Source organism: Tachypleus tridentatus, chromosome 9 (assembly GCF_004210375.1).
Source record: "Tachypleus tridentatus isolate NWPU-2018 chromosome 9, ASM421037v1, whole genome shotgun sequence".
Lineage (NCBI taxonomy): Eukaryota > Metazoa > Arthropoda > Merostomata > Xiphosura > Limulidae > Tachypleus > Tachypleus tridentatus.
The window spans coordinates 98,636,121-98,653,672 of NC_134833.1; the positions used below are offsets into that span (position 1 = coordinate 98,636,121).

Consider the following 17,552-nt stretch of genomic DNA (forward strand, 5'->3'; position numbering starts at 1 on the left):
AACTGCTTAAACAAGTCTGCGATATTGTGCATATGTTAATGCGACTTTGTGATCTGTTACTCTATGAGATCGCGACTTACGGACTGGTTTATATATACCAGTCTTTTTGAAGTGCAATGGGAAGGCTATACTCCAGCACAGCCAAAGAACGTAGACTATATAAATTAGTCAAATTATATTCTATTTTGCAAGATGTTTCTCTTAAATGTTGTTCATGCTTAATTGATGTAGTAGTTTTTTTATGAACCCTAAATGACAATGTTAACAGAATAAACAAAATGATTCTGGCTAATTGCCATGTCATGACAAAAAGGGTAATTACGATGTTGTTCCTCATACACTTACTAAAACAGACTGTTTATATATATATATATATATATACACACAACTCTACCCATTTTGCGGTTGATGAAACAAAATGTTATCTTGATGGATGTTTATAACAAAGTATTTCGTTTTGTTTTTTCTCCTTTCTTCCAACTCTGATTAGTTTATCTGAGTGATGATGTTTAGGTTGTGGCAATTCTTATTAAATAGGTTTACAGGTTTCAGATTATCGTTCGTTTCGAAAAGCACATTGAGTAGGCAGTTGGCAATAATTGGTTTCATTGAATCATTCAATGCTGACATCATATATTACAACATATTTGTTGGTTGTAATATGATGTAAAAATAGAAGCATATACGTGTATTGTCCACAAAAGGGTTAATAAACTGAGTAAGCATATGCTTGACAGTCTGTACGGTTCTTCAGCCAAATCATCAGATTGAGGATGACATAGAAAAGTGCACATATTGAAACTAACTCTTTTAACTGTGTAAATATCTGCATGTGTAAACAGATGGAATCCATTGTTCAGCAAACACATATGTGATGGACTGTGTTAATGTGTCAGTACATTTGATGAAGTAATTGGTAGCAACAAGAACATGTTACTCACCTCTTTTCATTTCGATAGAGCTATACATATAGCGATTCTTTTCAGTGGGAGATCTTTTACTTTCTGTTTGAGTTTGCCCTGACATCAGCGAGTTCCATTTCTGCAACATATTAAGCATAATGCCAACAAAATTGCTAAGCATCCTGATGTGAATGCAAGCAGGAGAATTACCTGATTACACTACACAAGCTGCATGGAAATTTAGAAAGATAAGATGTGAATATACTTGAATAAAAGTATATTCAATACTAATCATGAAAGGTTAAGATTCAATACTCTTCTAGTTGTTTTTTTATCAAGATATTCTATCACCATGTGCTTGGTTGTTTGTATCACCAGTTCTGGTAAACCATGAGATTTAGGAAGATAAAGCAAAATGTGCATCTTCACCACATCTGACATTTTAGAAAACTCAGAGTACAGCTGGCCATTTAAATTAGTTCCATGGTCCATATAATTTTATTAGTTACACTGCAACGGACTATCCAGTGTTCTGTTAACACCTCGGTAAGAAACTATGCTGAAGTATTGACCAATGGATAAACTTTGAGCCAGTCAATGAAAATTATTTAAAGACTAACACGTGCTAATTAAATATTCAGATTTTGGGAGCAGACCAGCAGTAGCTAGGATATTATCTGTAAATGTGAGTCGACATTTCTCTCTAAAGGAGTTTACCCTGTTTAAACCAGTGGAATGTTCACAACACTGTTTCAATTTAACTGTAGTTGGTAGAACCACTGTTGCGTGTCAGGACAAGTGAATGTAACACCTTGGTTGTCTCCAGTCTTTGCACTGCACAAAGTATAAAGAATTTCCTGCATAAGAACTCTGATGATCGTTAGTTACAACATTGGGTGAGAGAAAAGTTTCAGAGGCTTATAACAATGGCTCAACTCAATTTCCTGCACTGATAGTTGCTCAAATAACTACCATATGGTACGTGAATTTGACCTATGTTTCACAAGCTAGGCTGATCATGCTTTACTTTGCTGCATGATAAGGGTTATCAACATCAATTCTTGATCCTTCATTTGTTCTTTATGGATCTTCCAAAATAATAACTATAGCATCCAACCTGCAGTGGAATCTTTTTCTTTATAATATTTCTATGATAAATACATTGCTTTCTCACATTCCTCAATCCCTCTAATATACACATTGGTTTTAAATTAGATTGAAACGTCTGTAATTTTTACAAAATCTGTAGAGACTCTATTTCTTCCCACGATACATGTAAAAGCAAAATATTCTATGAGCATATACGTTTCTTATATCAGCTTCAAGCCTGTTTTTCTCGCCTGCTGAAGTACAATGCTTTGGTTTTCATCAGTATATTTGAAAATGTGACCAAATATCTAAATGTTATTGGTATAGACAAAGCATCTTTTTCATTATAAAACTCACACAAAGCATCTCGAGAGCTAAAAGTAGTTTTAGATGTGCTCTTATCACTCAGTTTGACTTTACAGTTTCTGAATACCAGGCAAAAAATGATGAACCATTAAGGACATTCCAACGCATCTAAGCATTTATTAATCCATGGCAGCCGAAGGGCTTCAAGATTAATTGCATAAAATCAATTTCTTTTTCCCTTTTTTTATTGTTTGACTATTCACTTTGTGAAAGTGATACACTTTAACATACACTGAACCATATCCTTAGTGCTCTCAGCTTCTTAGTAATTTTAGTTGACCATGAATTGTTCTGAGAGACCTAAAATGATTACCAAAACTTTTTTGCAAACTGTCGACTACACTTTGATGATGACTCTTCTAAACCTGTTGTGCAGTTGGTGAAAACCGTTAGCTTTCCCTTCCTTGCTTTAAGTGACCCCATTACTCTAATCCAAATCAGATGCATGGTCTTCCCTTCAAGAGTGATGCCTAAGCGCAGACTTGACTGAAACATATGTATAAAATAGGAATAACTTTTAATTACTTAGAGCCTAGTGTTGCAGTCTGTGATGTGTGGACTGCCAGTTTTTTATCAGCAAAGTTTGAGCTTGGTGTGAGACAGTCATCCCAGAAGAATAGTAAATTTGAGGGTCAGCCACTACAGCTGCTTCTGCAGTCTTTCTTGTCTCTATTACTACTTATTCAATCAAGGTCATGACATCAAACATCTTTGCCACAGAAACTATTTCTATCAAAGTGAAAATGTTTCTGTCACCCAAGTGATAAGATAACCCCTTGGTGAACTTGTTTATATAAATATCCATCGCAATTTTGCAATGTACCCAGCACAGAAAGATTCCTCTTTCAAGCTTTAATCTTCTACTAATGGACATTTCTGTTATATGTTGGATTCAAACAACTTTGCTAAAACTATATTTCACTCTCGTCACTCAAGTGATTCATAAAGCCAGCTGCTGGATCGTCAAAACTTTGCTTAAACATTGTATTTCCCGCTGTTAAGTCGAGCCATTTTAGGCAATTATCTGATTGAAACATTTTAGAAAATGTTCTAGGCCTTCTTTAGCTGCATCCTTGAATACCAGGGGAAGGGTCTATATAGCTTCGATCACAACAAAATGTGATTTCAATTTTAACCTCTCACCAACATATTTTTGGGTAGCATCAGACTTAGTCACTCTAAATATTAGAGGTATGTTGGAGTGAGCATACTCATGTACTCGTAAATCCAAATGAGCACCACGTTTCTGCCCTTTGGTGGCCCTGACAGATATATTTTTTATCAAGGATGAGCTTGAGTCTGCCTCGTAGATCGTCAATTTCACCAAATGGCGTCTGGACAGCATTAATCAGAGCTGCTTTTGGGCTATTATAGTCTGCAAACGCTTGGAAGTCACGTAAAGACTAACTTGATTAACCGAACTGCAAGGCACAATAAATATCCGCAGTTTTCCATGCCTCCCGTAAACCGAGAGTACGCTTCAAGATGACAACTTTATCGGCTATTTTGGGTGCACCAGATTTTAGCAATTCTCATTTTCAAGTAACGACTTCAGTAAGAAAGGAATAGTGGGTCTTTGTAGTATTTACAAAAGTCCAATGGCCAAGAAAGAATTTTTTCAAGACCTGACACATCTCTCTCTGACAACCAGCTACCCTAAGTAACTAACTCTTCTTGCTACTTACAAGTCTTTCTGTTCGTAACAAATTCCATTTCATTAAATGCAAAGCATCATCTCAGTAACAATTAAAAAAAACACAGACAAATGCACTCATCAATAAATAACAGAAAACTCTACGCAAGCAAATACTGTGGTAAAAACTGTGCTCTGGTATTCTATGGCAGGTTATATGTTATTATTCATTCACTGGTGAAGTAAAAAAAATAGTTAATTAAATTATGGGTGACAGCACAAACAAAAATGAAAGTTAATTTTAAAGTTACAAGATAACTTAAAGATTTCTTGGAAAATAAAACTACATAAATATATGCAAAACTGTTTTGCTGTTAACTGAAAGTAAGAAATTTAAAAGTTAAACGCAGTGGTGAAAGTTACAAAATCACAGCTTAAACAACTGTCTGTTAGATCAGTTGGTAAACATGCAGCAAAATTAATAAGAATAACTTGGTGTACTATGAAAAAACTTGGTGTTAATCCTGTAAAAGAAACAGACGAGCAGGCATATAGTCTTCATGTATTTCAATTTTGAAAATTATAGAAAAAGAATGAATTTAATGGATTCAACTTTAAACCAAAAGGTTATGGAGGACAGCTCACTGCTACATATTCTAACAAAATTTATTTATCATTTGCTTTTTCTTTTTAAATTTTGCGTAAAGCTACACGAAGGCTATCTGCGCTAGCCGTCCCTAATTTAGCAGTGTAAGATTAAATGGAATGCAGCTAGTCATCACCACCCACCTCCAACTCTTGAACTTTATCAACGAATAGTGAGATTGATTGTCACATTGCTCCCACGGCTGAAAGGGCGAGCATGTTTGGTGCGGAGAGGATTTGAATCCGCGACCCTCAGATTACAAGTCGAGGGCCTTAACCACCTGGCCATGCCGGGCCATTTGCATTTCTTGTTTTACAGTTAGATATAAAATTTATTTTTAGCTTTATTTGTGTAAAATTTACATTCTACTTTTCTTCAAATTTGATTTTGGTTTTCACTTGTCATTTAATTAAATAATGCAATATAACACAATTTTGGGATTTTTTTTCAAATTAAAAGTTGCAGAATATAATGTGTTTATCCTTTATGAAGATAATGCTTAAGCTTGGTGATATAAATACACATATGTACAATTTGGTTTGTGATCCAAGCCAAGAAGAATACCCTGTTTTGTTAACCTTGCAGTATATCATCTTCCACGTGAATTTTTTTGAGTTATACTATTCATATTTCTTCGTTTTTCACCCTTTTTTGTTCCTTTTTGTGGGTAGAAGCAGTATGATAAAAAAATCAGTTATTTAAAATGTTCTTTACATCAAATAACTTAAAATTTATTTGCAATTATAGTGTTAACAATTTTCAAATGTTTTAATATTCCAACAACTTAAAAATATACCGGAAAAGCAAACTTTTTAATTCTAGTACCAAAGCAAATTCCAAAATCTAGACTATGTTTACAAATGTTGTATATATCCTCTTAAACTAGAAGACGTGTTTCAATTCATTCATAGATGGTTCGTGGCTTATGAAACTTTTAAAAGACAAATTTTCAAGTCTAAACCTCTTGAAACAAACATGTCGCATAAAGCTGGCCTGGCATGGCCGAGCGCGTAAGGCGTGCGACTCGTAATCCGAGGGTCGCGGGTTCGCGCCCGCGTCGCGCTAAACATGCTCGCCCTCCCAGCCGTGGGGGTGTATAATGTGACGGTCAATCCCACTATTCGTTGGTAAAAGAGTAGCCCAAGAGTTGGCGGTGGGTGGTAATGACTAGCTACCTTCCCTCTAGTCTTACACTGCTAAATTAGGGACGGCTAGCACAGATAGCCCTCGAGTAGCTTTGTGCGAAATTCCAAACAAACAAAACAAATGCATAAAGCTTCACTTTAGACCTGTAAGTACATTATTTAACCGACACTCAAACAAATACCACGCCCAGTACTTGTAACCATAATATTACTTTGTTTAGTTTTTGCTTTACCTGCTTTTATTTCCTTTATTTGTTGATATCTGACCTACTCGACTTCAAATATAATTTGATCTTTAAATTTTCTGAGTAATTACCGGACATGGTTCTAATAACAGATCCAGTGAAAACTGGTGAATTCTGGCTTTACAAAAACTAACGGCGTGACGATAAACCAGAAACTTGAAACAGGCCGATTTACCAATCTTAACTGACAAGATTTTAGCGTTTCAGTTCATTGGTTTCATTGTGAATTAATAGTCGGAATATTATTTACAAACTATAGAAATTTAAGTCTTTAATTAAGCTCACATAGTTATATTAAGTTTCTTCATGTACGTGTTTGTTATTCTTATTGTTAACACTTTCTTTTCTAGGTTAGTTTCAAGTTGCCTTTATGAGAACTACACATGTGATTCCACGCCAGCTGCTAAATGACGTCACAAAGTTATTACGAAAGGCCATGTGCGAAGTAGATTATAACCGTTACAGTCTCCTTTCGAAACACGTGTTACCAGTTTATACTAGCGTCTGTGCCATTTCATTTAACAACGTCTTTAAATGTATCAGGAAAGAGGTTGAAAGAGAGATAGCGAAAGACGTGCTGTCACTACTATCTGTGTTTTTGTTTGTTTTTAACAGAAGCATCTAGCAATTTCATCCTGATTTTTACAAAACTTACAAAGTGTGATAGAAGATATATCCTGGAGATTTTGTTAATATCCAAATTTGAAAAAAGTAACTTCAGAGTGATGGATGATTGTACTATAAAGAAACATATGCTGGAAAACAGTGGAAAACTTAACTTGGAAATGACATCACAATATCACACTTTACCATCACCAGGTGTCTTGATGCAAGAAATAAGTCAGGCCTGTGGGTTTGATGAGCCAGAGGACTGGTCATTATATTCTGGTATGCTTTATATTTGTTACAAACTTAAAAGTTGACTTTTTTTATAGAATAATGAACAAAGCTAATATAGCGTGTTACTATAAAAAGCATTTAACACATTCTCCATGCAGGGTGTAGATTTCCGAAGTTACTATGTTTCTATATAACAGAAAATATGTATTCAGAGTTTATATGATCATTCTTTTACTACCAATATCGCCTGTTCGAATACTATAAGCCTATAAGATTAGAATTAATTCTGTTAACATGCTTCATCTCGAATTAAAAATACAAAATATTTCAATTCATGTATTGGTTTATTTCATTAACTCTGTCATAAAATCTGCTGCTTCCTTTTAACAAGTGAGAGGATTTTTTTCAAACTGTTTTGCTTATGCTCTTGGTTACGTATTTTGATATTCTCTGGCTTTGTAACATTTTAATACTTGTTATAAATAATTTATTTCTTATACCAGAGTTGGAAAATGAATTGAAAGACCGTTAAATAAAATGCCTCGCTCGTGGTAGAGTTATTTCAACGCAAAATTACACAATGGGCTGTCTATGCCCTGTTCACCGCAGGGAATCGAGTCCTGTATTTTAGTGTTATAAGTCTGTAAACTTACTTTTCCAGATGGATCAGCAGCAGATGTACGGACTTGCAACGTTGAAATACAGGTTTAGATTACCTGCTGTGGACAAAAGGCAGATCACCCACTGCGTAGTTTTGGGCTAAATCACACATACTTACCACTGCCCCACGGGGAAACCATATGTGGTAAAAGAAACGTTTTGAGTTTCTGATTACAAACTGGATTTTAGGATAAAGCTACAGCTGTTCTTATAAGGACAAAATGTAAATTTGTAAGATAATTGAACTTATGCTCAAAAGTGCATATAAAAACTAATTAAAAGTAATATAAAAAATGGATTTATTTTCGTAAATCTGATGTAAACTCATAATTAAATAAAAAATAATTTTTTGGGTTCTTTTAAAATGAGCTTTTAAAATAGAGTAATGAAATTTATATATGACGTCAACTGTGAATGTTGAATTAATAGTTTTGTTTTGTGTCTACTTACTGATTATGTATTATTTTGTTACAAATTACAATTTTTACAGCAAGAAAGATTACTTTTTAGAACATATATAATGTTTTGACCATTGGCGCGATCATTATCAAGTACACGTTATAGTATTTAAATCAAAATTCAACAATCTAAGTGTGTTTAAATTGTTAGATTGTTGAATGTTGCTTTAAATAACTTCTTGAGTGTGAATCTTGAAGTCTAGTTAAAACTAAACGATGATAAAATTAAAGCGCTTTGATGATATTATTGTCTCTGCAAGTCACTGTGATATATTTATCTTAAAATACTATTCCGCTAACGGTTTTAACGAAGAATCAATTATTCAATTTGTTATAAAGCATCTGGTGGTGTTCTCATTACTTGCTTTGTGTAGTGATATATATACTACAAGACACACACACACATCAAGAAACACAAAATAATGTAAAAAATTTGAGCCGTAGATGAAAATATACTGAAAAAATATGGAATAATAAAAACGTGTAGGCATGGCCAACACATAGGTTTGGTTTGAATTTCGCGCAAAGTTACACGAGGGCTATCTGCACTAACCGTTCCTACTTTAGTAGTGTAAGACTAGCGGAAAGGCAGCTAGTCATCGCCACCCACCGCCAACTCTTAAGCTACTCTTTTACCAACGAATAGTGGGATTGGCCATAACTTATAATGCCCCCACGGCTGAAAGGGCGAGCATGTTTGGTGTGATGGGGATTCGAACCCACGAGCTTCGGATTATGAGTCGAGTGCCTTAACCACCTGGCTATGCCGGGCACCAATACATAGGTGTTATCCCTGTAAGTACTCTGATGGTTATTCGTTTTTCACCATGAACAAATTTCAACTTCATACCAGTTGTAACCAAAACTATAAATTCGTATTAGCAACTGAATTATTTTGTACATTAAAAATTCTTCCTGTATAATAATTCACGTTGTATGTTTGTAAACGTTTTGTCCACAAATTTTAGTTTTGAAGCTAGCAGGATCAAAACTGGCAGGTAGACTTGGTTTGAGGTGGGGATTGTCCTTATCTGTATAGCGTTGTCCTCTACTAAAGGAAGAATTATATAACCAAAGGGATTAAACACTTCGGAAAGTCATCCAGACATGATGGGGGTTTAGGGATAGGTGTGCAGGGTAAATGAGCCTGGATCTATCTACTCCTTTCAATCGAATCTAATGGATACTAATGCAAGATTATGCGACTGTTATTTAGTTACTTGTGTAAGATGTGACCATGTTCGCCTTTTGAACTCTTGTTGAGTAACATACACACACAATGAACATATCTATATATTTATCATTTATTACTGCTTTTTCTCCAAGGTTTTCGGTTAATATAAAGTAGTGCGAAACTTTAATTGCCTTCTACGTCTAATACTGTAAGAAGAGCCGTTATCTAAAATGTTAAAGCTGCTAAAGCTCCACCAACTAAAATTGAGAATAAAAATAAAAACAAACACTATTTCAAACGTGGTGTTGCTGGTAATATATACATTTAAGACGTGCACACTTGCTCCGATATTAAATGAGATGTGATTCATTTCGCCTTAAACTATTTCATTGACAATTAAAAGTCAGTTTATAAACGGTCCTCGCTATCATACGTGAATAATGTATAACAGTTTAATGACATCAATGGATTGCTGTAAACATAATCTCTAAGGGCTTCTGTTTACAAATAAGTTAAGACTAGAATTAATAAAGTAGTTCGTATGCGTAGAATTTTTAAATTAAGTATTTTTATTAACTATTCATACACCAAATTAGTTGTAGTCCATCACATGATCACTAATATCTTATGAAATCATAGATGGATGAACACATTAATTTTAGTGATAAAAGCACTATTTGTTGTGATCTCTACTTAGCTGAAGAGGAGGTAATTGCTGGTAGTACATACCTGAATGTCGATGAGGAAATGTCAAAATGAGAAAGTGACAGATTACATAAATCTGGGCAGAATGTATTATTCTTCTAAACTCAGTCTGCGATTAGTGGTTTAATATTTTAATGGTTTGTAGCCTCGAGGGTACAGTATTAATACATAAAGAAAACGACTTGAGCTGATTGCTGTGTTATGTAATTTTGTTGCTATCCCTGGAACTTCTGCTTAATTATACTGTGAGTGTATGTACTTGATGTGACCTGGATGTTTAGTTAGGGTAGAATTGGCCATTTCTGTTTATTTCCACGAGTGATGGCCCGGCATGGCCAAGCGTGTTAAGACCTGCGACTCGTAATCTGAGAGTCGTGGGTTCGCATCCCCGTCGCGCCAAACATGCTCGCCCTTTCAGCCGTGGGGGCGTTATAATGTGACGGTCAATCCCACTATTCGTTGGTAAAAGAGTAGCCCAAGAGTCGGCGGTTGGTGGTGATGACTAGCTGCCTTCCCTCTAGTCTTACACTGCTAAATTAAGAACGGCTAGCACAGATAGCCCTCGAGTAGCTTTGTGCGAAATTCAAAAACAAAAAAAAAACAAATCCACGAGTGATTACTTATATTCTATTTTCATGGTATCAGTTAAGAGAATGTAATGCTGACGAACGGATAAACAGGTAGCATCTGATAACCAAACATGAATACCAGCATGTTGGCCAAATATGCCTTCGTTACTGTTAATATCAAGGTTGTTAGCGAACGGTAATATCGTGTACCACTACTATACAGTCATGTGAAGCCACATGTGTAGGTATTTCAGTACAAACGTGTTAAACATTGTATATAGGTTGGTTTCTGTGTACTTAATTACGTATAAGAACTAAAGATGGTACATAGATTTTACACACTGGTAATTGAAGTTGCTTTAGACTTTAACAAAAGGTCACTGTTACTCGCACAGACAACTCTATAACGGGCTAACAGTTCAGGGAAGTATAGAGGTAATGAACTTTGGCTGATGACGAATCCATTGCACATTTTTTTGGTAGGCATAATTGTTATTGATCCCTGACACAGCCCTTTCTATCTTCTTTTTGTCCATAACTCCTTTGCTTTCCTTCTAATGTCCCGGCATGGCCTAGCGCGTTAAGGCGTGCGACTTGTAATCTGAGAGTCGTGGGTTCGCGTCCCCGTCGCGCCAAACATGCTCGCCCTTCCAGCCGTGGGGGCGTTATAATGTGACGGTCAATCCCACTATTCGTTGGTAAAAGAGTAGCCCAAGAGTTGCCGGTGGGTGGTGATGACTAGCTGCCTTCCCTCTAGTCTTACACTGCAAAATTAGGGACGGCTAGCACAGATAGCCCTCGAGTAGCTTTGTGCGAATTCAAAACAAACAAACAAACAAACAAAGCTATTCGTGTTCATTTTATTTCTTTTGCAAATAAATCTTTTATGTTACTTTGTATTAACCTGTTCGTTTCAACTTTACATGCTAACATGTGTAAATAATAATAATGCCCTTTCTCACCAATAAAACACGAAATAATTTTTGCTAATGTAGTCATTTAAACGCTACTTTATAATAATTGGGTTCTACATTTACTGTTAATATTTAGCAGTGCCCCCAGAAGAAGAGGAGGAAAACCTCAAGTATGTGGACTACTTGGAATATTTGAAGAATGTCATATTTCCTGGGGGACTGCACCGCCACAATGTCTCGGCTGAAGCGAGAGCCCATATTGTAGAGGCAGAAGAACAACTATTCCATCTGAGGAAACAAAGGAATGAACTCTTAAGGAAAGAAAATGAATTGATCTACACGTGAGAATTTTGTTTTATTTTTGAACCAAATATTGATGATATTTTTTACGTTTTTTTGTGTACTTTATTTTTTAATCTTGCATCAGATGCTCGAATTTTGTCAAGTAATTAAATAGCCATTTGATTTATATATTAGCTTTTTTTTTCATTGACATTTAACGTTACAAACGGCTATTGAAGTTGCTTTAGACTTTAATAAAGGGTCACTGTTACTTGCACAGACAACCCAAATACGAGCCAACAGTTCAGGGAAGTATAGAGGTAATGAGCTTTGGCTGATGAAGAATCCATTGCACATGTTTTTGGTAGGCATGATTGTTATTGATCTCTGAACTGTTTCTGTTTAAGATATAGTCAGAGTGAATATCATTTCCTTGTCTTAAATATATTCTTCAAGCTTTTACGTATGTTCTGCGTATTAACATGTCTAAGTACGATTATGGTAGTTACTTGCTTCTTGGGAAATACCACCTTTCAAATTTTATAATTGCCATCATGTTACAGTATAATTATAATGAGTTAGTTATACCAGTTTTTGCAACACATAACACGTTACTCAGTAAGATTGATGTTCCATACCCAAGTTTATGTTGTGGAAAATATCAAGCATTAGGAGGTAGATAGACTTTACAGATTGTGAGTGATTAGTATTAATTTCATGGTTAAACGTTAGTATGTTATATTGAAATGAAATTAGAAAAATGTATCGCGTTAAAATTTCAAACCGTTTTTATACATATATGACGAAACAAGTAAATTATTGTGATTAAAATAAATAAAAATCTAATAGAAAAACGCACGAAATAGCCAGAGTACTTTATTAAAAAAAGTGATTTTCAAAACAACTACACCAAACTACATTTTATAGATTTTAAATTTTATGTTTTCAGGCTCCACGATATACTTCTACAAGAAGAGAACAAAAAGTTACGAAAAGAAATTCTTCCATTATCTGAAATACCAGGTGGCTATATATTTATACTTTTTCCAAATTGTGTTTGCTTTGATGTTTCGTTCTCTTAGCTGAAATGTGTGTTGTAATACTTTTCAACCTTGTTTATATAGAATTGTACGTACGCAGTGTTATTTCTGCATAATTCTAATTTTACTTTATTCATTGATTTTTGTATTAAAATATTATCACCATAAAAGTGTCCTCCAATAGGACAGGAGTAAGCTTACGGACTTACAATGCACAAACCCGGAGTTCTATTCTCCGCGATAGACACAACAGATAACACAATGTGGTTATGATCTGAAACAAACTTCATTAAAGTAAGTAATTCATTTTTAACTAAAGGATGTTTTAGTTCAATATTCACACAATATTCTGTTTCTTATCGTTTATCAAGTACAAGTACAAATTTGCAAATAACTCGTTTTATATATAAGTTATTGCCACCCACTAGTAACTCAGCGTTGATTCCGAGGGCTTATAACGCTAACAGTTAGATTTCGATATCCGTGCTAAGCACAGCACAGCACAGATAACATATTTAAATAATAAGCAAAACAAAATTTAAATTGCTTATCTGTGTTACAATTAACATGTTTTGTACAGATATAGGGTATTTTGTAACGAATGTAATGGGATTATTTCCTAATTCCTGACAGTGATTAAAGGCATAGGTGTTAGAGTTTGTGTTTTCTTATCACAAAGCCACATTGAGCTGTCTGCTGAGGCCATCGAGGGGAATCGAACCCCTGATTTTAGCGTTGTAAATCCGTAGACTTACCGCTGTACCAGAGGGATGCAGGTGTTTATCCCTGCTTTAGGTTTGAACAAAACTAAAGGTCAGAAAAATCAGTGTATGTCTGAGTTGGATATTTCGATATGTTCTAATTATTGTCAATTTATTTGCCTTTATTTACCACAGACTTCGGCAAGTTGTCAAAATGAGTAGTTTTGTAGCCGATCCCTGTGGCACAGAAGTATGTCTGTTCTTAAACTACTAGAAACCAGGTTTCAATACTCATGGTGGGCAGAACACAGATAATTTTATGCATAAATTTGTGTTAAACAACACAGCTAGAAACCAATCGATGTAAAGAACTGTTGACTTTGTGAATGTCAGGAAATGTTGCACCGTATGTACTCTTGGCACAGTGCCTCGTGTACGTTATGGAATTAACACAAGATTATTCCATATTGAGAAACACTAAGTCAAAGTTATTGGTACTGTATCCATACAAACATGTTTATAAAAATAAGTATAATTTCACACTTGCGTGTGATCATTGACTGTAAATTTTATAGTGAAAGTAAGTAAATCTAATCATATTATTATCTAGGATAGGATATAAAATTTTTATTCATAAATTATCAAAATTATTATTGGGAATCAAATCTGTGCACGTTGTTTAAACAAAGTCTTCACATATTATTATAGCAAAGGAAAAATATTGTGAGGCTGTGAATTAGTTATGGGGTAAAAGGTTGAAGATATTTTTTATACAGCAATTCTCAGCTGATGCTGGTTTATAAAATTACATTTGGTGTCTGGATGTGGTTTTAGCGATCACTGAAGTCAGTTATTCAAATAATAATGTTATTTATTCAAGTAACACAATGATAACATGGTCTCAAACTTGCACAGTAATGGTTGCTTAGTTCCAAGAGTTCCTACTCTCAAAAATTAAAATTTGTACTTTCAAACATATAATAATGAAACACACCATTTTTAAATGTCAGAACATAAGTTTTATTTTATGTATTGGAAAGATTGGCATTTTCCTTTAGATCAGAGATCAGTAATGGTTCAATTGTAATGACTGAGCACTAGGCTTGTAATAAATGAGCAAATTGTGTATCTGGTAGTTAATTTTCATTTGTAAATTATATGAATCATTATCAGGAGGTATTTGTTTCATTTGGTCCCACTTCGATGCCCAGTGTCAGCTAGTGCCTTGCTGATACTATCTTAATATACAAACCTGATAGTAAATTTTACATTGATGTCATTTGGTGTTACTAGGAGATTTTTTTCCACACTTGACAACAACCAGTGTTCTTGAGAGCCCATTGCTCTTTTAAACAGTGACTTCTTTCCACGTATAACAAACTTTGAAACTACGTCTGGTCCCTTGTGTATATGAAGAAGTAAAATAACTTAAGAAGTAATTTCTTTTGAACACAGTACCTTCCAAATGAATATGTCTTTCTTCATTTTCAAGGCAACTACACAATCAACCTAATGCGATGCAAGTCCAGGTAAGGACTACTACACAAATGCCTTCTATATCAATAACCACAATATCCATTATTCCTCAGTTGTGAATATAAATGCAGAAGTATTGTGACCTCAAACTCTTTAATTTGCATATGTTCATCTGTGGGTTATGTATTTTGTTGGCTTGGGTTTTGAATATATTGTGCTACTCACTTAAACTGCGTAGGTTACCATTTTTTTATATATTTTCATAGTCGCTCCTGTGTATGAAGAGCATGTTGTCCCCTCGGTGTGGATTCCTGTACGTGGTGAGGAAACCTCCCAAGGACGGTTCTGTTCTTTCAGTTTACCTCCTCTGGGATCTAAACATCCACCCACTTGTTTGCCATGCAAGGTGATCCAAGAAGGGGAGAAGAGAATCCTGGTGGTTGAGGGGTCCAACCCTAACACACCACTTTGGCCTTGAATTCCTGTAGACGGGCAGTCTTGGGGTGGACCCCTTGGGTCAATCGGCTGGTCCACTTGAGCTAGGGTCAGTCAAGTACTAGAATATTCTCAACAGGTGATGTGGACATTGTATCTGATGCTGGTGTTTGGGTATAGTGCTCACAAAACCCTGGCGTTGCTGCAGTGTTCTTGTTTGGCATTGTAGTGCGTCCCCTTGTGGGTGGGGTCAGTGGGCACCGAAATATTCCTTTTTTATTATGGATCCTCCAAATAAATACTTAAAATAATGAAAAACAGTCCATAGGTAAACGACCATGTCTTGAAGATTCTGAGCAGCAATCTTCAACACCTGTAACACCTGTTTTACCTTATTTTCTTATAATACATTTTCTTTCAGACAAACCTTTAGGGAAGAAGTATCCTTTTTCATTCATAAGCGACTAGAGAAACTTGATGGCTCTCAAAAGTCAGTAAAGAAGCTTTGCTCTGGTGACATATTGGTGGAAACATTCACATCTCAACACAGTGAATTCCTCTTGCATTCAAAAGCGATTGGGGATATACCTATTGAGGTTACACCTCATGCTACTTTGAATTCATGATGAGGAGTTATTGTTGAGAGGGATTTGAAGAATATCCCTGAGTTATAGATTCTCGCTGGTTTCTTCACTCTAGGAGTTTCTGCAGTGAGGCATATCTCCACTTGCAAAGATGGAATCACAATGCCGACCAATGTTCTCATTCTGACATTTACATCATCACGCCCACCTGCTACCATTAAGGCAGGTTATCTTAATTGTGGGGTAGGGCCATACATTCAAAACCCTCTCAGTTGTTTCCAGTGTCAGCAGTTCAGTCACTCGAAGACGTCATGTCGTGGTTCCTTGACATGTGCTCGTTGCTTCCTTTGGGGAAGTGCTGATATTGATGGGAGGGGTCGCTCTCTGATCACAACCTTTCTTTTTTAATAGCAGTTCTTATACTTATCGTCATGCGCCTAGTCTGTCTTTTACTGCTATTGGTCTCTCAATGTGCTCCACTTCACTGTTCTCCCACTTTTCATGGAGGGTTGACAATAAATCACAACGCAGTGATCATTCCTATAATTTTGAGAGAGACCAGTCACCCAACCTGTGAGTCCCAGTGGAAGCTGGATCAAGCAAATTAGCCCTCTTTCACTGTTTTCACAGAACTTGATCCTGCCATCATCTGTAAGCCATGAATAGAAGACTGTGTGTTAGCAGTAACTGACTGTATTATACAGACAGCTGCTCGGTGTATTCCTAAAATATCAACACGTTTTCCATGATATCCTCGATCGTGATGGAATTCTGCCTGCCACATAACATGTAAGGCCTGGGATACTTTTCATAGGTTTTCCACACTCTTGCACTGAATCGCCTTCCAGCAGGTCTGTGCGCATACTTGATGGGTAAGACATCAAAGGCAGAAGGAATCTTGGATTAAGTTCACAACCATCGTATTTTCTACCACCAGTTCCAAAGTCATATGTGTCAGGGTTTGAAAGGTCAGTGGGCAATATAATTCTGTCCCCTCTCGATCTTGCTCTCTGATGGCCAGGAAGTAGCTGTTACCCGAAGCTTCGCCAATATTCTAGGGAAAAGCTTTGGCCAGTTATCTAACACTTCTACTTCTTCCTCCACCTTCTTAACCATCAAGACTTGGGCAGAGCGATCACCTCTTATCTTTTGAGCTGATTGTCTCTATGACTATAATTGTCTCTGGTGGAAATTAAACTGGCCCTTCATTGGTCTGGCAGAACATCAGTCAGACCTGATGACATACAATATGAAATGCTGCACCATCTATCTCCTGCTTCTATTGCTATTCTTATTGTTTTTAACCAGATCTGGCAGGAGAATGTTTTTCCTGATGTCTAGCACCAGCCTATTGTCCTACCTTTCTCTAAGCCTGGGAAGAACCACAAGATTCCTTCAAACTACCGTATAATTGCTTTGACGAGTTGTCTTTGTAAAACTTTAGAGAGAATGGTTAATGCTCGTTGGTTCCTCGAATCAAACAACCTCCTCTCGCCCACCCAGTGTGGGTTCCAAAGACAGCACTCCACCGTGGACCATCTGATTGGATTGGAATGTCAATCAGAGAAGCATTTCTCACACAACAACATCTTACATCAATATTCTTTAACATCGAGAAGGCTGATGATACAACATGGAGGTACGGTATTTTGCAAGACCTCCATATATATGAGTTACATGGCCATTTT

At 35.9% G+C, this 17,552-nt stretch overlaps 1 protein-coding gene across 2 annotated transcripts; it reads left to right on the top strand.

Moving 5' to 3' along the window:
* Positions 1-6,470: 6,470 nt before the first annotated feature.
* LOC143225848 (uncharacterized) lies at positions 6,471-17,541 on the top strand. 2 transcript variants are annotated; one of them, XM_076455976.1, is made up of 3 exons: positions 6,471-6,914; positions 11,486-11,687; positions 12,578-17,541. In XM_076455976.1, the coding sequence occupies exons 1-3, from the start codon at positions 6,752-6,754 to the stop codon at positions 12,708-12,710; spliced, it is 498 nt and encodes a 165-aa protein (XP_076312091.1). In that variant the 5' UTR covers positions 6,471-6,751; the 3' UTR covers positions 12,711-17,541. The 2 variants fall into 2 exon arrangements, with proteins under 2 accessions (XP_076312091.1, XP_076312090.1); XM_076455975.1 differs by having other exon boundaries at positions 6,481-6,914; positions 11,483-11,687; positions 12,578-13,999.
* Positions 17,542-17,552: the final 11 nt, after the last annotated feature.